Source organism: Citrus sinensis, chromosome 8 (assembly GCF_022201045.2).
Source record: "Citrus sinensis cultivar Valencia sweet orange chromosome 8, DVS_A1.0, whole genome shotgun sequence".
Classification (NCBI taxonomy): Eukaryota; Viridiplantae; Streptophyta; class Magnoliopsida; order Sapindales; family Rutaceae; genus Citrus; species Citrus sinensis.
The window spans coordinates 30150261-30177136 of NC_068563.1; the positions used below are offsets into that span (position 1 = coordinate 30150261).

The 26876-nt window shown below is 33.5% G+C and overlaps 4 protein-coding genes and 1 long non-coding RNA gene across 7 annotated transcripts; 3 read left to right on the plus strand and 2 right to left on the minus strand.

Moving 5' to 3' along the window:
* Positions 1–661: 661 nt before the first annotated feature.
* On the plus strand, positions 662–8705 carry LOC102631199 (uncharacterized). The gene is made up of 10 exons (XR_008050957.1): positions 662–1241; positions 1305–1378; positions 2040–2699; positions 3177–3677; positions 3941–4025; positions 4108–4167; positions 4305–4366; positions 4462–4840; positions 4936–7846; positions 7936–8705. It is a non-coding gene; the product is annotated as an uncharacterized LOC102631199 (long non-coding RNA).
* Positions 8706–8761: 56 nt separating this feature from the next.
* On the minus strand, positions 8762–10328 carry LOC102606607 (SAGA-associated factor 11). Of its 2 annotated transcripts, none has more exons than XM_006488497.3 (4): positions 10202–10328; positions 9849–9976; positions 9445–9756; positions 8762–9253 (listed from the first exon to the last, which is right to left on the minus strand). In XM_006488497.3, the coding sequence occupies exons 2-4, from the start codon at positions 9888–9890 to the stop codon at positions 9068–9070; spliced, it is 540 nt and encodes a 179-aa protein (XP_006488560.2). In that variant the 5' UTR covers positions 9891–9976; positions 10202–10328; the 3' UTR covers positions 8762–9067. The 2 variants fall into 2 exon arrangements, with proteins under 2 accessions (XP_006488560.2, XP_015388919.2); XM_015533433.3 differs by having other exon boundaries at positions 9849–9989; positions 10202–10301.
* A 5268-nt stretch (positions 10329–15596) lies between these two features.
* On the plus strand, positions 15597–16511 carry LOC127899105 (uncharacterized). The gene has a single exon (XM_052432062.1). The coding sequence runs from the start codon at positions 15970–15972 to the stop codon at positions 16318–16320; it is 351 nt and encodes a 116-aa protein (XP_052288022.1). The 5' UTR covers positions 15597–15969; the 3' UTR covers positions 16321–16511.
* Positions 16512–17026: 515 nt separating this feature from the next.
* On the minus strand, positions 17027–19793 carry LOC102607196 (probable phytol kinase 3, chloroplastic). 2 transcript variants are annotated; one of them, XM_052432061.1, is made up of 7 exons: positions 19636–19793; positions 19335–19548; positions 18474–18541; positions 18259–18390; positions 17735–17850; positions 17440–17554; positions 17027–17344 (listed from the first exon to the last, which is right to left on the minus strand). In XM_052432061.1, the coding sequence occupies exons 2-7, from the start codon at positions 19452–19454 to the stop codon at positions 17167–17169; spliced, it is 729 nt and encodes a 242-aa protein (XP_052288021.1). In that variant the 5' UTR covers positions 19455–19548; positions 19636–19793; the 3' UTR covers positions 17027–17166. The 2 variants fall into 2 exon arrangements, with proteins under 2 accessions (XP_052288021.1, XP_006488562.2); XM_006488499.4 differs by having other exon boundaries at positions 19335–19754.
* Positions 19794–24815: 5022 nt separating this feature from the next.
* LOC107178349 (basic leucine zipper 34-like) lies at positions 24816–26034 on the plus strand. The gene is made up of 3 exons (XM_015533323.2): positions 24816–24982; positions 25542–25632; positions 25755–26034. Exons 1-3 carry the CDS (start codon positions 24816–24818, stop codon positions 25980–25982), a joined length of 486 nt encoding a protein of 161 aa, XP_015388809.2. The 3' UTR covers positions 25983–26034.
* The last annotated feature ends 842 nt before the right edge of the window (positions 26035–26876 follow it).

Genomic DNA, 26876 nt, shown 5'->3' on the forward strand with positions numbered 1-26876 from the left:
GCTAAATGGTGTGCCAACTGTTGTGTGTATATCGCTGTTGAAAAGTAAAATAATTACAAGTGATACAAGTTGAAGTAGTATTAAAAGAAAAAACAGAATAAGGGATAAAATAAATGAACTAGTCTTGAACATATTATCATGGTATGAGTATTCTTTGCAACAAACCCGTGAGGTACATAAACAACTCTTGCCCGAAAGTTACTAAGTAAGTCTTGGGCTTCTTGACTAACTAAGCGAAGATGCTTGCGGAAGAGTTAGAGAGAAGAGTGAGCAATTGAGCCAAAGAGAATGTATATTATTCACAAGAGTGTATCATGTATGTGTACAAGAGAGCTTTGAGAGCTTGCTCCCAAGTGCTTGAGTTGCTCTTGTTTGTTGATGAAATGGCAAGTGCCAAGCTGTATTTACGGGGAGCCTTGCCTAATTCTAGAATATTCTAAGTCTAGAGAGCTTTTATAACTTGGTGAGAGCTCTTATGTCTAACAATATCTAGAGTGCTCTAAAGAATTCTATGTACCACATTTTACCACTCTCTATAGAATTCTGTACAAGTATAGAGAAGGTGCTAGAGATTACTCGAGCTGGAACCTTCTAGAATCAAGCTAAGCTAGCACACATTGGCTTATATATTTAACCTCTTCCGCTTGGAAACTTGGCGGTCCGCGACAATATGGAGGCATTGTATCGTATGTATGACGTTGTCCTAAAAATGAAGAGTCTTCCTTTTAGATGCGAGTACTAGTAGTTAGTCTTCTTTGGCTCTAAGATACATTCGAGCACGACCGTCAGAGGAATAATGTAAAACACCTAATGTATAAACATTGTCATGGTTGCTCTAACATAATTTTGACAATGTAAATGAGATCGAAGTATTTTTATTTCTACCATTTTTTAAATTATCATTAGCTTTTTTTTTAATTCATCTTAGACAAAAGCTAAAATCATACGCTAGTCACTACAATATAATTTCTATTATAATAATTTCGATTTTTATTTCAACAATTATGACTTGAAGGATAAGATAAGGAAGTTGCAAACAACTCAACTCAGGAGATTTGGTAAAATGCAATTTAAGCAAGACAACAGTTAAAGGCCGCATCCGCATGTTATCTGACAGTTTGATCAGTTAACACTTTCGATATCGCTAGATACTCTGTTCATAACACCCTTCTGATTCTTCAAGTTATAAAATAAGTATCCGCCATGCTTCGGTTTGTCCCCAGCCTCGCCTCTAAATTCAGGTATGGCGCCATCTGAATTTTACTCGCATTATCTCGCTTTTACTTTTTGTTTTTATTTTTCAGTTTCTGTCTGGTTGTTTTACGTAAGAGTCACGATGGGCTGCGGATTGACCAAGAACAGCATCCAATTCCAGCCGGTCAGATTTTCTTATTTCCTTATATAATATATGTAACTTCTCTAGTTGTTTAATGGAAAACTTTTGATTTTTTCCCCTTTAATTTTAAAAATCGGATGGGTAGTAGGTTGAATATATATGCGTAGAAGCTATGGTCAGAGTATTGTCCGACAAGTTTATGACGGCCAAAGAATTTTTGTTATCGAACACGTTCATTTTGATGAGCGCTCCCTGATGGTAGTGACTGACTCATCTGATCCCCCTTTTTCTGCAAACACATAACCTTAGTTGGAATGCTGGTTTCAAATGTAGGTCCAATTAATGAAACGGAATTGTCTTTATTTATTTATTCCTTTCTTTTTCTTTTTCTTTTTTTCCGTTTTGAATTTTTTAGAAAGTATTTTAGATTGTATCATGGTTTAGAAAGTCAACCAGTTAGGCACGATGGGCTGCCGTGGATGGCAGTACCTTTCTCTTAAAAACCGATTTTAAATTCAGGGTGAGTTTATACACCTTGGTTAGTAGAAAATGGACTGGTATATTTTTCGTCTCTTCTTGAAGTATGCACATCATTTTCGTTTGAATATTTAGCTCATGTGGTTTTCTTAGTTTCTTCAATTCCATCAATAATTTCAGATTGCTTCAATATCTTTGTTTAATTTTATTATTTACGCTGCCGCAGGATCCTAATGTTTACAGTCGAAAGTTTTGTGGCTTTTACTGTTGGAAACGGTGGCTGTGCAAGATTTATCAAGGAGGTTGCAAATCCTGCTTGTCATGCATGTGACTTTGGTGTTTGCCTGGTACTTTGCAACTACTGCTTAAAACCGTGGCTTCTGCCATTGCCATGTTGTTTGCAATATTATTTGGCTTTCTTTTTTTTGTCATTAGAATCTCCCACAGATGACAGATTTGCATGGTTACCTATTTAAAGGTTGATATATAATTTTGCAGGCATAAAATATCTACCAGTCTTGTTCAGAGCCTTATTAATTGGAGCATTAAAGGCGATGAAATTAGGAGTGGATATTCACGATATAATGAAGGGGGTTGAGGATGGTTTTCTCGTAGTTAAAAGAACTCTTATGTTGCTTAGCCCGATCGGTCAAGTCATATGAACAGATTTCCCAGGTTTACCATTTGAGTGCTTAGTTCTGGAGTTGGGAGATTATATATGTGGACTTAAACTCTCTATGTTGTTGTCTTTGTTTTTCACACTGTGTTGGGGTGTTTGCGATCTAGGTTGGAACAACATCAGCCAATGAGATCCTATATATTGATTGGTGACCTCATAGCCGATTCTATAGAGAAAGCTGGAGACGATGTTCTAATTCGAATTTCTGTATGTTGCTTACTGAGTTTGTGTAATCGATTCCTCTTTTTGTTTGCCATTAATATGTTTCCTATTGAATTTCCCTCCTCCTCGTTTGAGTTTTCTTTTTTAGCGGTGGAATGAACTTGGAAAAAGAGTGAAGTGTAGGAATTAAAAAAAAAAAAAATTAGTTGTTAGAAAATGAATCCTAAACCAATAAACAAATCAATGTCTTCAAATCCGGATTCGATTTGTTTAATTAACGAATCAAATCAAATTCACCTATTTATTAAACACATCAATTTTTTCAAATTAAATCTATTTAATTCGCTTCTAATTGAATCAAATAAACGAATTTTGACCCAAATTACCACCCCTAAATGCAGCCCTGCACATGCACTAATTCTGTTGAAAAATCTTTAAATAGCTTCTAACTTTTCATAAATTTTTGAGTTGTTCAACTATCTAACAATACGATGACTTTGTTCTCCATCAAAACTGGTGCAGGATGAGGAAAAAGGGGACAACGAATTAGAGTTTGTTAATGGAATGAAGCTAGACCGGGGCTATGCATCCCCTTCATCACTGACAAAGAGAACAAAACATGTGTAAGCATTTTAATATCTATAAATTACAATGCCCTTTTTTTTTTAACTTTTCACTTTTGGTACATTGTTACTAATCAGTAAATTGAGACTGTGCTAACATAACTAATTGTTGTTTTTTTTCCAGGTTTTGAATAATCCATTCGTCTTAATCCATGAGAATAAAATGACAAACAAGAATGTCCTCAAGCAAGCAATAGAACAAATTTCTTTTCTAAAAGAATATGTATGCAAAAAATGAAAGTTCTAAGTTCATTTATTACTGCTTTTAACTGAGAGTTTTTTTTTTCCCCCCTTTTTTTCCCTTTCTTAGAGACGACCTTTATTGATTGTTGCTGAGGATGTTGAAATGGATGATGTGATAGAATTTCTTATCCTAGATAAGACTTGTCTTGCAACCCAGGTAATGAAAGTTTTTTGGCAAAATACAGAATTGTTAAAAGTAGACTGGACATGAGAATTAGCTTTACTTGGTGTTATATCTACATGCACTTTTTAAGATGTCATGGAAATTTACTAATATCAAACAAAATTACAAGAGAATACATAAAAGATTTACTGACAAAAAAGGACATAAAATATCGTATATAATTCAATTTTTAGTTTATTGCACAAAATGTTTGTATCGTATGTATCTAACTATGTTATGTTTTTGAATTGGATGAGGGTTTGTGTTGTCAAACCTTCTACACATGAACTAAATAATAAGAGGGATATCCTACAAGACCTTACCGTTCTCACAGGAGGCCAGGTAGGTATATTCAGCAACTTCCCCTCTTCTTTTTTCATTTCGATGTGATACGTAAATTGGTATTCCTGACTTTATTTTTTAGGTTGTAACTGGAGGGTTTGATGTTAAATTGATGCCGCGAGTACTTGGCTCTTGCAAAGAGGTGAGATATTGAATGGTATATCTTTTAAGTCTGCGTCATTGTTGTACCAGTGTTCGCTTTGGACCATGTAAAGGCGTGTTTCATTCTAATATTATGTGGTTTATCCCTTGCCGTTATTATGGGTTACAATATCAAAGGAGGATTATATGTTATTCTTGGATGCGGTAAATCAGAAGACATTAAAAAGAGATGTGAAGAGGTTTGTTGTGGCTTTTTCAAACGTTCTTCCAACAATTCATCACTCTCCCTTATATTCATTAGTTACTGGGGTTGCTCTTGTCATTGCTTTTACAGCTGAGATTACAGTTGGGATCCACAAAAGAGTCACCACGTTGTCGAGGTTTTGGGCAAGACCGTGATAAAAAAGTGTTATTATAAAAGAGGGTTCGGATGCCTTCCTGTGGTGCTGCTGTTTTTAAGCCACGGTTTTTTGAAATTTGAACATTTGTTTTTTCAGTGTTTACTATTTAGTTTTGGAATCTTGACCTTTTATCAGGGTTTGGTTTTAGAATCTTGACCTCTTATCCGAGCTCTTATAGAAACATATTTTCATGAGTTTTTTTTCGACATAAGCTTGGTGGAGCTAGTGGAGTAAATTTGCACAAAATGAATATTACACTTGATAATGCCCGCATTGCTGTCAAGGCTGCACTTGAAGAAGGAATTGTTCCTGGTAAGCCTTTGTATTCTTTGTTTTTTGTTCTGCCCTTCTTATTGGGTTGATGGATATCATTATTCCCTTATATATATGTTTTGATGTATTTGCAGGAGGTGGGGTTGCACTTTTACATGCCTCTAAGGTGTTGAGCATATGTTCAAACCTAAAAACACTTATCAGCAAATTGGTGTTGAGATTTTACAGAATGCTCTTGAGGTTTCTGTTTTTTTTTTTTTCCTTTTTCCCTGACTTCTATTGAGTTTGTTTCTTCACTTATTGTTGTGCATCGAACTGTTCAATTTTCATTATCTTTGATTTGAGTCTGATCTATTACTTAAATCAACAAAGCAGCAAGGAGATTATAATCAAAGTGAGGTATTTACTAATGGTTTTCTATCTTCATTGATTAGAAATCTTTTCCCTATTGAACTTGGATTATAATCAAATCAGATGAGCCATATTTTCAGCTTTACTATAAACTGGATTTGTGATGAGGAAGCAATGAATTTTTTTAATATGTTGGATATATTGTTTTCAGTTGAAATTGTTTAGACTATTAATTTTTTCTTTTTCTTTTATGATAAATTGATATTCCTTTTTTATTTTGCTTTTAAAAGATAGGCTGGTGGGTAAAACTCAAATGGATTTTTTGAGCCCCTACTTCTTTCAGAATTTGAATTCATGTGACCATGGAAATTGTAAATTATACTAATTATTCGATGAACTTTTAAATGTTATTATTTAAATTTTTTACCAATGATTTGGGCTTTCATTTGCAGACGCCTGTGTTCACAACTGTTGTCTGCTGCAGGATTTGATGGCTCAATTGTTGTTAGAAAACAACTGGTTCAAGATAATCTAGTCTATGAAAATGTTTTCTTCATGACTAGGCTGGTTCAGCTGTATTTGAGCTACGAAGGAAACTGTTAGGACATGTGAGCCTAGTCATAATAGCCTTTAGTTAGCTTTTAGTAACCTTAGCAGTCTGTGTGTTCGGTTTTTTCATTATTTGTGAGTTACTTTCTTGTGGTGCAGGCTGTTGTCTTCACTGATATTAGTCTAGATAAAGCCATAGAGTTCAATGGCCTCTGCCATCACCAAGGCCGAAGTTAGGGGCAGTTTTGGTTATGTCTTTTGTGATTTTAGTCCTGAGTTTATAGTTGTCAATGTTGATGGAGAGAATCCACACAGGAGCAGTCCCACAGGTGAAATAGCCCAAGGTGTTGAACTTTAAGCCACTGAGTCAAGCACTAAATGAAAGGCTTGAGTGCAGCATGGGGGTAAGCCATATTGGTTCATTCTTAAAGCAAACACTGCCTACTACAATTATGGAACCGAAAAGTTGGATTTATGCCATTGAGACATGAAATACAACCTAGTTTATATTAAGTATAAACCCGCAGAGATGGCAGTTGGACTCAGAAATTAGTGTAGGATGCACATGCTCAACTATGACTTGCTGTTGTTGGTCATTCTCCTCTGCTGGAGTCGTCTCATAAATCATAACTCTTCAAATTATATCCGACTATTCCCCAACTGCAGCTCCAGATGCTCTATTGGATAAACGATTCATGCTCTTGGAGTTCGAATATATAAGAGGATATGAAGAACCAGGGCTGCCTTGCATGTAATGGGTTCTGTGCAGCTGTGGTACTCCTCGTCACCTTGAGACCCCTTCTACCCTGAAGTGGAACACAAAAGCATGTTGACGATGAAACTCACATATGAAGGAACAGAACAAGGCATATGAATTAATGCAGTATTATGCGATTTAAAGATGACGAGAAACAAAAACGCGCGTAGGTCCAGTTTACCTTTGATCGCCCAATTACTAATGTTTCAGATTTCGGTGGTGATAATAAGGCCTTGCTATTGAGGAGGTTGGGGCAGCCGTCATTTAACTATTTACGTCATTGCAGGTTCAACGAGTACATCATTTTTTCAGATTATAGATGAGCAAAAGCAAGGTCCTTTAATACTTACAGCTCAACAGGATTTTTTCCATCATTCATAATCTGAAAAGAAATGTGGCTGAGAAGCTGCTAACATCAGGAAGAAATCCTGTAGAACACAACTTTGACTCCACCCACAATGATGACATTGTAGCTGAAGAGATTGATCAAATGGATGAGTCTGTTGTTAGTTCTATGTAATTTTTTCAATGATTTAAGAAACAAGTAACCAATGCTGATCTCATACACACACACACTCTCACATATGTTGGCTTGTTAGTTAGTCCTGTATATGTAATTTTGTTTTTGCTCGTTATAATTTGTTCTCTTCGATGTGAATAACTGACTGCAGGCAAATAGCTTTTTGTTATCTTGTGCCAATACTTCAGTTATACGAGTTAATGCTTCTTCAAGCTACTACTCTGTTGGAAAATGAATACATCAAACTGTCCTTTTTTTCTTCAGACAACATATATATGATGGTTACAACATCAATTTCGAATTGCATTACTTCATCATGATCCCTACTGTTAATAACACAATATTACAAGTACTCTTTAGGGATTTATCTGTGGGTAATTAACTGTTGTCCGCTGCGTCTTTGCTGTGGGAGATATATGTGTTGTCTTATTAGTTCACTGGTAGACTGCAAACACTTGACGACACATGCACATGCTTGAATTGGCAAAGTGTTTACTCAAATAGTATCTGTCTCCATGGTAGTTAATTCATTGATACAGGATGAACATGGTTGTTCCAAGACAATATGCAATACTTTCTTTAATGCAGAAATAATGCATTAAAGAGAATTGATGTCTTACGTTAAATGAAAAGATTCTTTGGGTATGTACATCGCATCATCTTTGCATTCTACTAGAAGTTGTTGAGAGCAGGTAAGTTCTTTTGAAACTGAGTACTTAAAGTCTTCAAGATAATATTATGATCATGTGGTTTCATTTTTCACTTTTTTTAACTCCAGCTCTGTGAACGACGCCCTGGTTCCATTTCACAAGAGGATTTATAATGGATTTGCTGCGAATCTCACATCTAGAGCAACAAAAGATTGCGGGTAAGTCAGGGGGGAAACTTTAGCTGCGTAAATTTTTTAATAGATTGAATCGGTAGTTTATTTACAATATGCTTTGACATCATTTCCAGGCATGGATTAGTGTGAGTTTTTCCAGGAAAAATGATTCAACTTCAGATGACTAGATAACGAGACTTGATGGGTTTTTCGGAGGCTGTTAAAAGAAATCCTAGAGTTGAAAGTGCTGCTATAATCGCTGTTGACAGTGGAATACGGCCTGAATTAGAGAGCTTTAACGTTGAGGATCTCGGCACTATCTCCCCCGTAGAAGTGGAAGGGTGCTTGTGAACGAGGGAAAAATCGAAGACAAGGGTTTCTAAGTCTAATGGCAATTCTCTCGAGTAAAAGTTTTTTCATGGATTAAAATTGAAAATCTTAAAGAAGATACTTCTCGATGAAGAATCCGAGAGCAGAGCATTACAATCATTTTGCTAACGAACATTTCATGTTGCTTTCCCTTCGGTTTTCTTTACAGGGCGGACAATCTTGAAAACAAAATTGAGTATTACGTGTTTGCTGGTTCGTCAAATTAAAATACAAACAGCCTTAGTTTGCAATTTGTAACCTTCTTGTCTACTACGAATTTATACATTTACATACCCTTTACTCTGGGTGTATACAGCCGTTTCCTATTTCTAAATTTTAATCTTGATTTGGGCATCAAAATTGGAGTGCTTTTTTTTATGAACACCGTTGTGTCTTAGCCTTATTCAACAAAGATCGATCGTCTCTGTAAATCTACAAAATTCGTGCTTCAACATAGCAAAGAGATCTTCAACAACAAAAGAATAGAACCCCAAAATTCAAGTGTGATGAAAGATTGATCCGCTTTGTTTCTCTATTGTGCCCTGTTCTACTGGCATGTAATATTATTGGGATAATATCATGCAATGAAGCTTTAGAAACTTGTAATTTTGTTATCATTTTCCATCACAGTTGGTTCCAAACTCCAATCAGTATAAGTACACATTCAAACAGAATAAACTGAGATGCCAGAGGCCTAGAACAACCAACATCATATCAAGCATTTTGATCTAAACTTGAAGAATGGAAAAACCTCTTGAGGCATGATTCATGGACAAGATGCATAAGCCCGTGTGACTCAGCTATGACTTGTATTAGTCAGTCAGTCTCCTCTGCTCAAGTTTGTCTAATAATTCATGACTCTTCAAACGATCCATCCATTCGAGTACTCCTCATAAATTACAACTCTTCAAATGATCCATTTGAGTACTCCTCGCCTGCAACTCCAGATGATGCTCCATTGGATAAGCGATTCATGCCCGTGGAATTCGAATAAGAGGAGTATGAAGAACCAGGGCTGCCTCGTGTGTACCGATTCTGTGCAGCTGTGGCACTTCTTGTCACCTTGAGACGCGCCTTTCTACCCTGAAGTGAAGAACAGAAGCATCTTGAGAATGAAACACATAACAAAGCATAAGGAACATAATAAAGCATATGGATTAAAATGAGAATATGGGAATCACAGATGATGAGAATTAAAAGACTCACCTAGCAATAATATACATACAGTACTACAAATGAGAATTGATATATTAGAGAGGTAATAGATTGATCACCTTTCCCATGCACTTCTCTAAATGAGGAGCAAACCTCCCCGCAACAATGGAACGGCCACAGTTCATGCATTCAAAAATTTCATTGGCAACAGGAGGATGAGTTTGTCCAAAGATATCAACAACATACTTGCTATTGGTTTCACCATTATTACTCGAATCAGCTACCCTGGCGCGAGCTTGCGCTGACAACCTCAACTCCTCCTCCTCTTCCTCAAAATTTCGATCAAGCCCCAACCTAGCTACCCGGTGACACTCAGATGCAACATCAACAATTATCGAATCCAATAAGTCCTCAAAAAAATGAGACGAAACCTGAAATCACAACTCAACAAAATGAATAGCAGCAAAGCAAAAAAAAAAACATCTCCATTCACGTCAACAAATCATAACCCAAAACGTTATACCTGAGAATGAGCGGACATATTATCATCGTTTGTTAAGGACATGAGAGAGTTCAAATCAAGACAGTGTGTGTTGAATTGAATTTGAGTCGAATCACGTGTGCGAATTATTTTTGCAAATATTACACAACCTGCAGCGAATGACTTTTAGAATTAAAAATCAAGACCAGATTCAGCATTAATCTACCAACAAAAAATTAATTAATTCTCTAGAGTACTAATATCACAGTGATTGTAATTGACTGCTAATTTGTTCAGCTGAAATTAAAATTGAAGGATAAAATCGAAAGAGAAACCTCCGATAATTTGGCGATTAATTGAGCGAACGGCAGATGAGAGAGGGAGGGAGAGCTTACCTCAAAACTGAAGGGCGGAGGGAGAGTTGCAGCAGCGAGGCTGAGAGAGAGAGAGATCTTACGTTGCCCCTATCGCGTCTTGCTCCCAATTCCCTGCGCACAGCCTTGTCACTCCGTTTTACTGACAACTAATCCGCGCATGCCACGTAGAAATTTTCTTTTCCTTTCCTTTTCGTTGGGATATTATCATTCGTGTTTGTGGCATATCAATTTATTTCTAAAATTTCTTTGAAAACTACATTTTAATTAAGCTGGTTTCACTTTATCATCAAAACATTAAAAATAAATTAAATATTTAATAGGATATAAATTAAAAGTTGATTTTATCATTTTGAAAGAAAGAAATTACAAAAAAAACTTACAAAACTACGCCATAAAAGTAGCCATTAGATTAAAAAAAAAAAAAGCTACTTTTCTGATTATATAAATCTGCTGTTGTACATTCAAATATCAAATTCGAACTTATACAAGCTAAATACTTCAATTTTGATAATATTATTTAGCATCACCCGCAACCACTACAAACACTATAATGGCAAGGCAAAAACTCCAAATTTAACTTTTTATCATTTAACAACAGCAACTATAAGCCAATGCAAACACTATAGTTCATTCAAATACAAAACATCTACCTCCTTGCAATCCTTGCAATCTTCATTCAAAACCAAACATACTTTCAACCTTCACACATATAAATCCAAATAAAACAGTGGCCTCTAGTAGTAACTCAAGTGCCAATTCTAGAAGACTAAATAGGCCAGTCGGGAATGGCTCTTATGCCTTGCTTGCCAGCGGAAATCCCCTTATTGATCTTACTTATTAGGTCAGCCTAACAAACCAACAAAAATTACTTGCTTCCTTAAATATTGTAATTGTGGAGTGCAAGCATGTGCTTTGGTATCTATTACATTAGAAAACTCCTAATGAACTATTTTGGATATGCAGTTTGAAAAAGTATAGTTTTTGGGAATGAGCAGCAAAAGAAGATGTAGAAATGCGTAATACCACATGTGCTCATGACTTGAAGACGCAATAAAGATAAATGAAAGGTTACGATGCATTGAAGCAAAACTAAAATTAGTTTTAGTTTTTTGTTTGTGGCTTTGTGGTAGGCATGTGCATGAGAAAGCAATAATATAGACATGAAAAGTCTGTAACATTAAATAGTTGCAGTTTAAAATCTAATGAAAATCAAAAGTATTTTCATTAAACTTTTCTGAATAGTTAATGGACTAATAATTGTATGTGCTTTCCAAATGTAACATAATATTGTAATGCAATAACAGTTTGTGCATTCAAAATACATAATAGTCTATCACTATACTATTAGTTTTTACATCTATAATATCTAATAGCCTAATGCACTAATAATAATTTGTGCATTCAAAATACGTAATAGCCTAAAGCACTAATAAGAGTTTGTGCATTTAAAATATGATAATATTAACACCTCATTAACCATCTACGATCTGTGAAGCTCATGAACCTTGAGTTGGATTTTGAAAAAGATTATCACTTTTATATCGGCGTATACAAAAAAATTATAACTTGATAATCTAAGACAAGTATTAGCTATTTCCTAATATCAAACATCAATGTTAGAACAATACATTTTCTACCTCTAGCAATAGTAAATAAAGAAGCCCCTCTTCCTCTATTACCTCATCTTCTTTATTAATAATAGAACTCTCCTCTGGACCACCTATAAAGGAATTATCAAGAACAACAATAAACTAAAAATTCTTCTATACTCAAATCAACATTTAACATTTTTTTTGTCCTCTTTGAAATATTTGCTGCATTAGAACTATCTCTCAGTCAAATAACACCCTATTTAAATTTTTATATATAACAATAAAGAATTAAGCTCAATATAAGCATAAGTAATTAAAATAGTACGTACAATAGGTTGACACTTGATTTTGATCTCTTATTTCTCTTGTTATTGATGACCTTAATCGACATTTTTTGACATTGTCGATCGTCCCACTACAAAAAGAGCTGCAAATATAGAATGATCTAGTTTTTTTTTTTTCATTGCCTCAGTAGCTGCTCTCTTCCTTAACGTCTTTGGTCTTCCAATCTTCTTAGTAATCTCTGGTGGAGAAAGTTTTGGCCTATCGCAAAGATCTCTGTAACCTGATCATATATTCGCTTAAACATTACTGTAAAACCATGTCCAGGTTTCAATGTCCTCTTTCTCACACACTGTTAATGATAATAGGCCATTATTAGTATTTCTACCTACAATAGCTAATAGAACTCCATTATATTTTGATTTCAAATGACGTCCATCTAACCTAATATATGGCCTATAACTATTGTGTAGTGCATTTCTATGAGTTAGGAAGCAATAAATAATCTTTGAAATAACACTTTATCAAGCTTAGTAACTGCATCGCAAAACACTTTACAAATTGCACTATGATTATACTCGTGAATCATTACAAAATATTAAAATAGGTCCTCATAACATTTGAATAATCTTCATAAATATTTATACTTGCCTTCTCTCTAGCCCTATACAGTTTCAGATTCTCTATCCTTAGACCAAAAGTCTTACGCGTGCACTTATGAAGAATAAAAATCTTTGTATGAGCACCCATAGCGACTTTACTCCTTATTTTCTCTACTAATCATTTACTAGTCACATTTATTGACTTTTCTGTTTGTTTACAATCATGTTTTTTTTGCAATTGTTTGATTATAAATCCACCCTTATCTTTCTTAGGGGGTAGGTGAACCCTCATAAATTCTATAGCAATAGTCCTTCAAACTCGAAAAGTAATAACAAAAATGGCTAACTCAATAGTAAATTTCGCAGCTGCCACCGTTAGAACCAATGAAGCATTTTACAGTTGTCGTAAAATCTCCTAAGTTGTACTCCATTGTAATATTAAAGCCTGCATCTACCATCATTTCACCTAACACATATCTAAAGTAATCACTATTATCAAATAAATCTTCTAACTTTTACACCATCAAGTATGTTTTGGTAAGTTTTAGAACTATTATCAACAACAAATTCCTTGTTAAAATCTGACAATCAATCATCATCATCAATCTCATGCCCAATATTCTCATTCAGGTTTGTTGTGCTACATGTATGTCTTAGGTGGTACTTCATCATCATCATCATCATCATCATCAATCCCATGCCAAAAAAATTCTCATTTAGGTTTGTTTATTGTCCATGTATGCTTCCAATCCTAGATGTTAGCTCATTTCCACTATCATCACCCATGTAATTTGTTTTGCAGATAGTCAATCTCCTAAGTTATATAGCATGGCTTGTAGCATTCCACCAAATAGTAAATTAGGCCTTATGTTTAGCAATATCGTTGCTTAAACACTATTATTTCCAACGAGCCATGTATAATGAGCTGAATCTACAAGATTGCCTCAAAATCTATAATAACCATTTACTCGTTCTCTAAGTTGGTGACAAATAACTACACATTTTGAAGAGTAGTTAAGTCATCTTCACTTGTAATCTTTATTACCTCATTCTTCATTTGTAATAGAGTGTATTCATTAAGTTCAATCAACGCTCTATAATGTCTTTCCTCTTTGTAAATTATATTTAATTGTATTAGTAACATGATCTACAAAATTAAAAATGAGAAAAAATTATCGCTACTAGAATATGAACAATAACAGAATTCACAACTTAAATATAGAAAACCAAAGCAATATACATTTCACAATGAGCAATAGAACTCAAATTCACATCAGCTAACAATTAAAAAGAACAATAACAGAATTTAGCCTAGTAAAGAAAAAAGTTGGAAACGGTATGTTAACAAATTTTAGTATTTATGTTCATATTGAATGTGACTTTTTTCCCCCACAATTTTCAACACCATCATTATCTTTTCAATGTATTAAAGTCGGTTACAACGAAAACCCCAAAGTAATTCATATAATTATACATTACTAAGCATGTTAATGTCTAGGGTTTTCACAATCAAATAATAATCATCAAGAACACATATAAAACTGACATATAATGACATGCACGAAATTTATACACTTGTAATAGTTCAAAAGTTAAAAGAAAACTTTGATGAACTTACCTCACATCAGTAAACTCAAAACTAAACTCCATTTCATCAATTTGATGTGTTCAATATGTCACAGCCATTTCAAGTTTGGGCCTCACTCATCTCATTTAGCATTAAAAACTTAAGTTACTTTGATTGTTTTGCTACTGAAAATCATAAGGGAGCATGAAAGGAATAGTTTAACATACGTTGAAAATGGCAGAACCACCAATTTGATTTGTTAATTTCACAATTGAATGATGCATTTTGGCTTCAACGTGGAATTCCTTACATGCACTTTATGACATTAGCAAATTTTTAACTACGTTAAGTAGTAAAGTGATAACAATTTAAACATTAGGTGATAAAATGTAGTTTTCAAGAAACTTTGATACTAATTAATATATCAGAAAACTTCCGGTAGATAAATGACAATATCCCTTTTCTGTTTTAGTTTTCTAATATTGTATTTTATTATATAAGATATTATTATTTAAGTAATTTAATTTATTCTTTAAATTTAATTATACATAAAACCTGCATCACTTAAAAATAAATATTAATAGTGGGTTGTTAATATAGTAGTATATATTAATTGAAAAATTTTATCAATATTCAATATAAAGAATAAAACGATAACTTTCGGATATTAGATTTTTTTTAACACAATGAAAAAAAAAAGTTGTAAAATTAATATGCCTTAAGATAGGATTTTTATTCTTTACATATAAATATATAATGATGTAAGTTATATGAATCACAAAATTTTCATTGTCCTAAATAAGTTTATGATTTATTATTATAATTATGTACTCTACGATGCAATTCAGTAATCGATTTAACTTATATAATTATGTAAGAATCTCGTGCCCTTCTTAATATATTTTCTTTAATGTGAAAAACAAAAAAAAAAATGACATATTTCCCAGCGAAAAACAAACCGACGTACCCGTTCAACGTCATCTCGCGCGGGAGGTGTGGCTGCGATCAAAACTTGATCTTTTATTTAATTAGAGTGTCCTTTCAGAATTTTGAGGAGCACCATCCGCAGACGCACGTGTCGTTTTTCTATTAGAGCTTTGTTTTCTGTGGGTCCATCGTTCGTTATTGAGACGAGCGTTCTAAAGGAAGATATGCGATAAAGACTCACCATGTAACTTTCATCATTTTGTTTGCACTTGTTTTTTTTTGTTTATTTATTTTTTTATCTATTTATTAATTATATGATAATATTTTTGTTTTTAATTTTCTTCGTTGAGTAAATATGTAATTAATTGGTTTCTAATAAAGTGCTGCAGGGTGTGAACAATTGTCGATTCTGTTGAAAAGAATTCTAAACCCATCTTGACTGGCTCCACCATAATGAATCGAACCACTTTTGTTTCATTTTAATACTGGTAACATACTAACATTCACTCAGGATTGGCAGGCGGCCAGCCAAGCAAAGCAATTCTGCCATAATTCACAAATTAATTACAAGTGGTTTTTGCAACCAAATTGAAAGGCTGAGACGAACACAGAAGAAAGAGGGTCCAGCTCACAGGCCACAGCCGCCCACAAAGCTTATTCCAAAAGAAACAACAAAGCCTTTGTCTCGACATCAATCATCTATCTAATATAATTATATCACAAGATGAACATAATCGTTCTTGACCTTCCAAAAGCTTCTCAAAATAAAACAAACAAAAACATAGTTTTGGTTTTGGTGCACGCACAAATGCAGTCATGAAGAAAGAAGAGACGTGGTCAGCTGGATTGTCACCAGCAATGGCTCCAGGGAATTTTCCAAAGCAGCCAGAAGATGAGATTGTGTTCATGGGAGATAAGCGTTATGGCTTGCATGGTGAAATTTTGATGCTTGTTCTGGTTCTTGCTTTTTCTGTTTTCCTTGTTTTGCTTGTTGCTCTCCCTTGTATTAAACGCAGTACTAGCAGAAATTCTGAGTCGGGCTCCAGCTCGGGGGTTTCGGCACCTTCTTCTATTCCGCTTCAGCAGAAGAGGAAATTTTCTTTTGCTTTCCCATGGCTGAGGACACCTGATGCCTGCTGCTGCAAGAGAGTGTCAGCTACAGACTAGTAATGAAATTATTAGCAGAAAATTTCCATTGCATAATAGCAATAGGGTTTTGTTTTGCGACTCGAGGGATGTGTAATTATTGTATGTATAGAAACACTAATGAAAATAGGACTAATTAACAGGGTATTATTATTTGTTATATTTGTACGTGACAACTGATATGAATCTATAATAAGAATATAGTTTGATTTTCTGCTCTGTTTTTTACTTTGGCATATTTTCTTTCTTCTTCCCCTTGAAAAAAAAAAAACACTATTCATAACTAGTCTGATGAACATCTCACCAAGTCCAACATTCGTGTCTCAATCAGCACTCAACAGTGCAGTCGAGTGTACGCGTTCTTGAGTTCTTACCATGGACACGAAGGAAAAAATTGGACCAAATTGAGAAGAAAGAGGCCATAACGGGATGAAGTTAGAAGGTCGTTTTTCTTCAATAAATGGACAACATTTTCACAGATTCCTTCCTTTTTGGATATTATTTTCAACGCATGCTCTAGACAGATTTTAGGCAGTAATATCAACAGACTTTTAATATAGAAACACAAGAAATTCTAACAGATTTAGACTGTAATATCAGCAGGCTTTAAATGAAATTCCCTAATATAGAACGCAATAAATTTGTGCGAACGAATTTCTGCTCTCCATGAAGCAAAATGCCCATCACCAACTCATAGACCTTCAGTACTTTCAGAACAGCAACAGCATTAGTGGAATCACCGCTACATTTTGTTAAAGTGTAAAACATCTTACAATGACAATAAAGATACATCATTAAAACATGAATTGGCCATAAAACAAATAATTGCTCCAACAACTTGGCCATCATTAATTGCTTCTCCTAATACTAGAAAACAAGACTGCCTACCGCCATAGAAGTTATAGTAATAGTAAGGTTGTCATCAAGCTTAGTGCTTATGGGTAGTGATTCGACCAACGCTGAGGCTAGGGACACAACCAAGAATCCAAAAACCAACTCCCAACTACACTGCATATATCCGAATGAGAAGAAATAATACATGAACCTGCCACAAGATTGCTTATCATCAACAAAGCACTCGATTGTGCAGAGACTTTGTCCATCACAGGAAAAGGAATGAAGAAGCCAGGCACAACTTACCCAATAGAAGATAAAAACCCAGCTGATGCCATTGCACAGCTACCGGCTATGGATTTGTTTTGGTTGTAGGGAAGTTTCCGTTTGCCAAACCGCCTTCCTACAACATCAGCAAAACCTAATGCAGAGCAAGTAAATAGAGCTTATGAACAATAATTTATTGCAAATAGATCAGTGAAAGTGCAAATACAGTTCTTTATGTCTAGTTTGCATGAGAAGAGATTAAGATATTGAACAGCTGAAAGGCCAGTAAACAAGGATGATAGAACTGGCATACACAAAGATTCAGTTTCCTTACCATCTCCAGCACAAAGGTTACATATTGCAGCAATTCCATTTGGTGAATTCCTCCAATAAATCACACAAGCCAAAGTAATGGTTATTGCATAGTAGAGTGGTCCTGTCAGAAGTTCCCTGAAGCATGAAGCGAGCCAAGGACAAATTGAAAAATCATTTAAAGAATTAGTATAATCAGTCATGACAAAGACACCAAAAAATAACCCAAAAACCGTGTCATTTTTAAGTCTTCGCTTCAACTGAGCTTTTCCTTACAATTCATACCAAGGCGATATTATCATTTAGTGACAGCCCAGTTGGTAATTAGAGCCATAACCAAATGCTTTTTCTGACAATGAGAGAAAATCAAGTTGATGAATATGTCTAGGTTACACGTAGCTAGGTCAGTTCGATGAAAAAAAAAAATGTCTCTATATAGGATCAAGACCAAGTATATAATAATACTTCTTATTATGTGAACATGTATCTTTAGAAAATTTCAAAATAGGAACCCTCAACAATGTTTATAGCATTCAAAGTTGTAACCTGCGGTCTCCATATCTGCTCATTGACTTCACAGTGGCTTCATCTTTCCACATTCCAGAGCCCACAAGAAGCATCCGTATTATATTAACACCTGGAGTAAGACTTGCTAAAATTGCTCCCCGAGGACCAGAACTGCAATAATCAATAATAGCTGTTTCATCAGGCAGAATAAGAAGTATGATTACATAAAACTTCTTTAGTCATGAGATTTTTACCTGAATAGTGGCCAGCAAAGCATGAAAACTAGCCCGATACTAATATGCACAAGCTTCCTATTCAGTTTCTAAACAAAGAAAATGTAAAGGATAAGAACTTCCTGTCAGTGAACAAAATATATGAGATGTTCAATTAATTGGTTTCTTTCATTTATTAAGCATAGTTAACGAGCAAAATTTCCATCCCATTTCAGCACATTCTAATTTAATCTATGATACTGAAACTTTGCTTTGAGAGACAAATAAATCTATAAAACATCTGGCAGTTATTACACGGAAGACCTTAACAAAGAAATTATGCTAGCCATATACTCAGATAAAACACTTGCTTATGAGAATGCATCACTACATGGAACTTTGATTCATAAGTATAAGAAATGCAAAATCAATCTCCTACCCATCCAAAAATCAGCGTAAGATATCTTGAAACATAAAAATATAAATAAGAAAAACAGCCGATTTCAGATTAATCTCAACAACGGTGCAATAAGAACATAATCGAAATGCAAAATATGGCTTTTAAAAATCAGTTCAGCTATCATTTTAAGCAAAACCACTCTCACATGCAAAACTTTTAGAAACAAAAAACTTTAAATTTTGATCAACACAGAATAGAACTAACTAAGTACTGAAATTGTTTGATAATTATCGCAATTTTTTTTTTTTGGGTGAAGAAAAAATACAAAGAAAAGAAAAGCCAGCTAAGCACGTTCTTCATATCGCAAATGACAAGTCAGCTTTTACTTATAACTTGCAAGCCGCTAGACTAGAGTCCCAAATTCTCAATTTTAATAGTTTTAACTGCAAAAAATAAAATAATAAAATTCATTCTTAAATATTAATTTTGCTTACTAATTACACCTGATCGAAGAGGTCGCGTCTGGCGGTTTCTTCCCAAAGACGGAGACTGGACGCCGCGACGGCGGCGGAAACAGCCGAAGCGCAGACGTCGGAGAGCACGGGATTCTGCGGGAGAAGCATGGCGGCGGAAGGAGACGTAAGATTCGGACGAGAGATGGAGAATTGGGAGAAGCGAGGAGGAAATTTTGGACTGGGACTGCGAATGCGAATGCGACTGAGAAAAATTGAGGGACAAATTGAGAAATTTGCTGTGGTTAAAGGCATTTTAATAACGTTTTCAAAAAAAAATAACGTTTTAAACCTGGTGGTGACCGGTAACAGCTAACTGCGACTCGTATCTCATCCCTCTTCCCGTCCTTCTGACGATTTTTGGATGACTGGCCATTACGAGTTAAGCAAAGTCTCTGGCCAACCTTGAACCAAATCTTTTAATTGTTAGCGGAATTCGGAAAAAAATTTCGAATTTAATTACTTTATTAATTATTACTGACTGATTATTACAGTGGGCTCCGCTCAGTGGGGTCAAATGTCCAGTGTAAACTGTGTAATTGTAAATTTGTTATAAAGTTCTCAAGCCCGTGGCCCACATTCATAAATGTTTGCTTTGGAATTGGAAATGTGAGATAATAATAGGAGAGGAGAAGAAAGCGGAGTAAAAGAGAAGAAATGAGAAGAGAGTGGAATATTTTTTTAATATTTGATTTGTTACGTAATTATACGAAAGAAAGGAAATTTTTAATTTTTAATGTAGATAATTTTAGTATTAAGTGGTAAATATTTAATATTTATTACAAATATAATTCAAAAAAATTAGTCAATAAATTTATTTAATATATTTACATAAATAACTAATAAAAATTTATTTGAAATAACATACTTTTATTTATAATTAAATTTTATTTTAAAAGTTTATTAACAAAATTTTATTTTGTTATTAATTTAGGTAATTATAATTATTTATTTTTTTGTAAATAAATTTTATTACATCTGATCAAGACGATGGCTGATTGAATCAACTTTAATTCCAGTCTGAGAGACTTGACTGGCAACTCGATCAATTCTTTTTCCGAGCGTATCATTATTAACCCAAATAATTTCTTTGAGCCCTAGAAGAGAGAAAAGATTTAGAGAAACATGATGTAAGGAAACTGAAATGTCTTCTAGGGCTCAAAGAAATTATTTTGGTTAATAATGATACGCTCGCCTCTAATTTTCTATACTGAGTATGCTCTACATCCAAACACCTGAATCCCAACCTGTTCCAAACACTCCAAGGCCTTCTTACACTGCTATGATTGCAACATCCACACAAGCCAGCTGTCGCGCATGGTTAAAAAACAGTGCCCTACATGGGGCCCAACACAGACAGAACTGTCAAGCAGGCACATGCTATTAGAAAAGTAAAGCACAACGACTAAGACTTTTACTTCATTTCAAAAGCTCTCAACCAGAGAAACTTCCCCATGAACATCTCTTTTCAATCGGCTTACCAGCTGCAAGATTTTGCAAAGAAGTTACTCATAGGTTTTGACATTCTTCATTTGGTTAAAAACCTATTCCATGGGGCCCAACACAGACAGAATTGTCAAGCAAGCACATGCTATTAGAAAAGTAAAGCACACCTTTTGAGAAAGTAAAGCACACCGACTAAGACTTTTACTTCCTTTCAAAAGCTCTCAACCAGAGAAACTTCCCCATGAACATCTCTTTCCAATCGGCTTACCAGCTACAAGATTTTGCAAAAAAGTTACTCACAGGTTTTGACATTCTTCATTTGGTTAAAAACCTATTCCATGGGGCTCAACACAGACAGAACTGTCAAGCAGGCACATGCTATTAGAAAAGTAAAGCACACCTTTTGAGAAAGTAAAGCACACCGACTAAGACTTTTACTTCCTTTCAAAAGCTCTCAACCAGAGAAACTTCCCCATGAACATCTCTTTCCAATCGGCTTACCAGTTGCAAGATTTTGCAAAGAAGTTACTCATAGGTTTTGACATTCTTCATTTGGTTAAAAACATATTCCTCACCAGTTCTGGAGTTCACTACAAACAAATGTTCTTACCCTATACGAAGATCCCAATGCTTCAACTTCTACACCAATTGTTGAAGATCTTCAGTTTTAGTTGCCATCAATATGCTCGTAATGTCAGCATATTCTGATTCAGAGTCAGTGGAGGTACTGGTTGAGTTTTTATCAAGGAGTTTGGAGGCTACAATATTTTTCTAAATTATACAATTTGGAAAGAATTGAATACCAATAACTGCCTTTTGCATTCCAGATGCCTATTATCAATGGACCGTTCTGCCCTTTGGTCTTAAAGTTGCTCCTTTTCAGGTTGCCCAAAAGCTGTAACTGGGGATTGGATAAAGGGTTTAGAGACAACTCTGGTTTGAGCCTTGTGTTTTTGGAATTATTTTAAGGGTGTGTGATGGTCCAATAGAGGTGTGGTGAATGTTTATGGCAGGTGGAGTAACATAGATTATAATTTTAAAATTTCATTTAAAAACCAAAAAAAAAAACAAAGCCACTATATGCTGCGCTCTGAAGTCGATGCCAGTCGCCGCCATTTCATCTCATATAAGCTCATGAATGATATGAAAATGATCAAAGATTAATGATCTGTATAATAGATCAACTCATTTAGGCGAAAATTTTGATTTTTTTTCTAGATTTGTGGAAATTAAAATGTTTCTAAATATTTTGAAACAATATTTGAAGCTCGTTTTCTCACTCGCCAATGTCATTTTTAAATTCACTTAATTAGAAAAATAATGAGGAGAGCGCAACGTCTTAAATAATCCCTTGTGAGGCTTTCCGAGACGATATTTTCTATTTGCATTCCTTTTTTCCAGATTTGTGGAAGTTAAATGTTTGTAAACATTTTGAATTGAATTTGAACAACATACATACATTTGTTGATCTCAATGGCAATGTAGTAATGTTAACCATTGGTCGATGAGTCCAACGGTACTAGCGGTGAGATTGCACGTGTTAGTGACAGTAGCCATGGTGGCAATCCAACAGCCCGACAACTATTAGATTTATATTTCTATATTTTCATATTAAATAAATAAATAAATTTATTTTATTAAGTTGTTTAAATCATTACTTAAACTTAATTAATATAAAAATTATCTATAATTTTAAATTGATAAAATATTAATTATAACTAATAATTATTTGATTACATTAAATAAGTTAAAAAGTTGGAGGGGTATTTTTGGAAGGTTTGATTTCCAACATAAGGAGAATTTGAATTTTTCACTCTTTGGTATGGAATTCAAATTATACATTATGATAGATATTAAATTACAATAAAAATTAAATTCTTATATATTATGTCAAACAAAACAATGAAAATGAAAAAAGAATTCAAATTACTTTCATCTCCTCCATCCTCTCCTTTCAACCAAACACCAACTTAAAGTTTTAAAAATTAAGTTTAATTTAACTATATTGATGAAGTTGTTGTTAATTATTAACTAAATAATGTCACTAGTCACTAGTGCATGAGCAAATTATCAACTAAATCATTAATTACACATCTTCTAGTCATATATATGATCTAGTAAAAATTAAGAGTGACAGGTTACAACCTCTCTACTGGTAACCAATCACCAATGTTTGACCTATATAATTTGTAATAACATCAACTTTATTTCTTAGTTGTCTCTATCCAACCACACAGATATCAAAGTTATGTAGTAAAATAAATTTAAAGATGATTACTCTTATAATCACATTTGTCAATTGAATATATATTGTGATTAAAATTACGGCATCAATACGGTAATTAAACGTAAATTACGTAAATGAAACATAAGACATGTAAATTTAACATAAAACTTATAAATTAATATTAAGCGAAAAATAAAATATAAATTATGTAAATGAAACATAATACTTACAAATGTAAGGTAAAATAAGTAAATTCATAGAAGTGGTAAATTAGTGTATTATTGGTAAACAAAACAAAACCTTACAAATGTAATATAAAACTTGTAAATCAATATTAAGTGTAAAATAAAACATAAATTATGTGAATGAAGCATACGACTTATAAATAGAAGATAAAACAAGTAAACTAATATGATGGTTACTGAAAAAGTGGGGGAAAACTTACAAATGTAAAATAAAAACTCATTATAATAACGATTCCTTATATGTTCACTAATTTTGTTTCAAAATTGAATATTGATAGTTTTGGGTTTATATAATACATATAATGATAAATGTGAAATTTTATAAAGGATCAAACTAATTTTCAAAATCGAATTTTGAAAAACTATTATTTTCATGTTTTTCAAATCTATTATAAAATAAGGTAATTTTGCATCCTTCCCAAACTCTTTGACTATAGTCCTAAATGTTTCTTTAAGTACAAATAAAAAGTAAAATTCAAAACTATATGAAGTATGTATAAGAATGAGAATTAGATTTAATTTTATTGATATATCATATATCTCTAATAATGTAAGAATATATTTTTTATTTTGTTTTAACTTAATCCACATCAAGAAAAATAATTTTACTTAATTAACCTGTGAAGTAAACAAATATTATAATAGAAAATAAAAGAAGTTTATATATATCCCAGAATGAATATTAAATTTATGGTTATACTAATTCAATAAAATTTATTCCAATTGTTTTCAGTGTAATTTTTTTATTTGCTATTGATGAGTGGATTTTATCTTTGTTTAATTAAAGTCTTATGCTATTTTTACAAGTATTTGTTTTCTTTGCAATTTTAAAACACCAATTTATCACTCTTATATTAATTTACTTATTTTACCTTCTATTTACTAATCTTATATATAATTTACAAAATTTTTGTATGTCACAACATTGACACTGTAATTTTAATCACGGTATCATAAATTTTTCCGTGTATGTGTGTGTATTAAATTGTGTGACACCCATTTTTCCATATTTGCCAATGACATCTGGCACATATTTAATAAAATTTCCTAGTTCATTAGTTTTTCATGCTGCAGGCGACACTGTCCAAATGGGATCCTCTAAATCACCTTTATTATGTTTCTTAATTATTAGATAAAACCATAAGGATATGCATAGTTTGTACAGTAAGGATACTCAAATAAGCGTTTTGATAGAAAGACTAAAAACCCCAAATATTACGCTCCAAAATTGACCAAATCCATCAATATTTGGATAGTTTGGGTATTTACACTTGTCCTTACATGGAAGTGCATATAAGAATCTCACATTTGCATTGGTGGCAAAACGGGAAACTGGAATTAGCCGCTTGATAAATGATAATGCATGGGTTTGTAGTAAAAATAACATCTATGAAAGGCAGAGATAAGACAATTAATTTCATCACTTGCTCTCATTTTCTTCCTTTGTTCTTGTTCTTGGGTAAGTATGCGCTGAAAATTCAAAGCGTGTTTGATATAGTAATTTTATAATTAAGCATAATACAATCGAGTGCTTTAATTCGTTTTATAGGTTCAATGGAGGGTATTCAGAAGAAATTTGGCAATGGACAGGGGCTGCCTCCTATTCCATTGCCATCTTCGTTCAGTCGCAAAAATACTGGCGATGATGCTGGCAAAGAAGCCAAGGCAACTGCAGAGCCTGAGACTGAGGATCGTGAGCTGGAAGCCAAGAAGCTGAGACGGTGGATTAATCTTTACTTACGCTCTTTTTTCAAGATTAGTTAACATTTTTTTTATTAGATTCTCTTCCTAATTAGCCGAGTTTTTGCCCTGAAGGAATTAAACATAATTGATCGCTAACAAGAATTCATACAAGTGTAGAGCATGACTATGTACATGTACAATAAGTAGTGAACGTGTCATAAAGCCTTTAAATTAAGCTCACGTAAGTTTAAATTATGAGAGAATCTTATTATATATAACTCTTGAATTTTTTTTTTTTTCAATTTTGCATCATGTATATGTTCATCTTCATCATTAATTTGGATAAAACTCACTTTGATATGAGATTGGTTCCGGAAAAAGTAACAATAATAAAAGAACATATCTTATAACCATTGTAATTAGATTCTTTGAAGTTCAGGAAAGTTGAGTTTGTGAGAGAATCTTGATTCACATATATATTACTTTTTTTTGTAAGATTAATTTTCTTGCATTAATTTGTTTCAACAAAATATAAGGGTTTATATCGGAAGATTTCTATTAACGTGTTTGAAAAAAAAATTATTTCTTGTGTGGCAGCGTTCTTGCAAGCAGGCAATATTCTCAGAAATATAGACTCAAGCAGCTTCACTACATTATGCAACTCGAAACAGAAGTGAAAGCTCTCCAAGTAATTAAATTTAATTATATATTCACCGCAAAGCATCTCTCAGTTTTTTTATATATAAACACAGTTGTTTTGATGACTCTAAATGAAATCTGTACATGTGTATATATATTTACGTTACGCAGGCCGAAGTAGCCATAATGTCGCCTCGGATCAAATATGCAGACTGCCAGAACTCATTGCTGCGTGCAGAAAATGGTTCGATGAAGCAAAAACTTTCTGCCTTTTCTGGTGAACTTACATTCAAAGAAGGTCCTTCTTCTTCTCTTAATTTGTCTCTAATCATCATATCGTATGAGCGCCTTTTCTTTAAAATCTTTTCACGTTCTATTGTGTTGCACAAGTTAATATAAACCAAACCCCTTTCTGCCCTTTAATTTGACCAGGACTGGAACCCTACATCTCTTCTTTTTCTCTCTAATATGTTAAATTTTTCTTTATAATTCTTGGCAGCCCTATTTGGTATATATAGCATTTTTATGCGTATATATATTCTTTTGTTGTGTGAATATTAGTGTTCCTTTTTTTCAATATTTATTATCTACTTATTACTATTGGTGTTAGTTTTACCATTATTATCTACTTGTTACTATTATTATTATTATTTTAAATCTTGAGAGGGATTTCCAACAGAAGTGACCAATTTGATGATTTAATTTATAACTTTTGCAGCTCAATATGAGGAACTGAAGAGGGAGAGGCAGATATTGAAGCAACTTTGCATAATGTATAATCAACAGCAAGAACAGCCAAAGTTGGTGAACAATCTGAATCAAAGATTCAACAAAATGTGATGAAATAATTAGTTCTTTTACCATCTGCAGGAATCAACTCTGCTGTATCTTTAATTATTAAACAATTTCTGGGTTTGTGCGGCATTTGTTTCTTTAATGCTGTTTGGGTACTGGACTTTCATCCTAGTTTTCTATCAGTTGTTCTCTTTTATATCGCCATTGGAACTCATGAAAGTGAGAATTAATAATAATAGAGTGGCCTTTTCTCTTGAAATTAAAGGGTAATTAATTTTCAATGCATTTGAATCTTTTCATACTTTTTATAAAAATTTAATAACCTAATTTTTTTGTCAAAATATAAATGGCTTGTTATTGTTGCATAGTATACATAGTGACGTCTTCTTGCCTTTATGAGGAAGCAAATTTCCCACTTTTTTTTTTTTCTACAACAACACTTTCATAAAGTTCATCATCAATAATAACAAACGTGCAATTTGTATATACCGTATATAC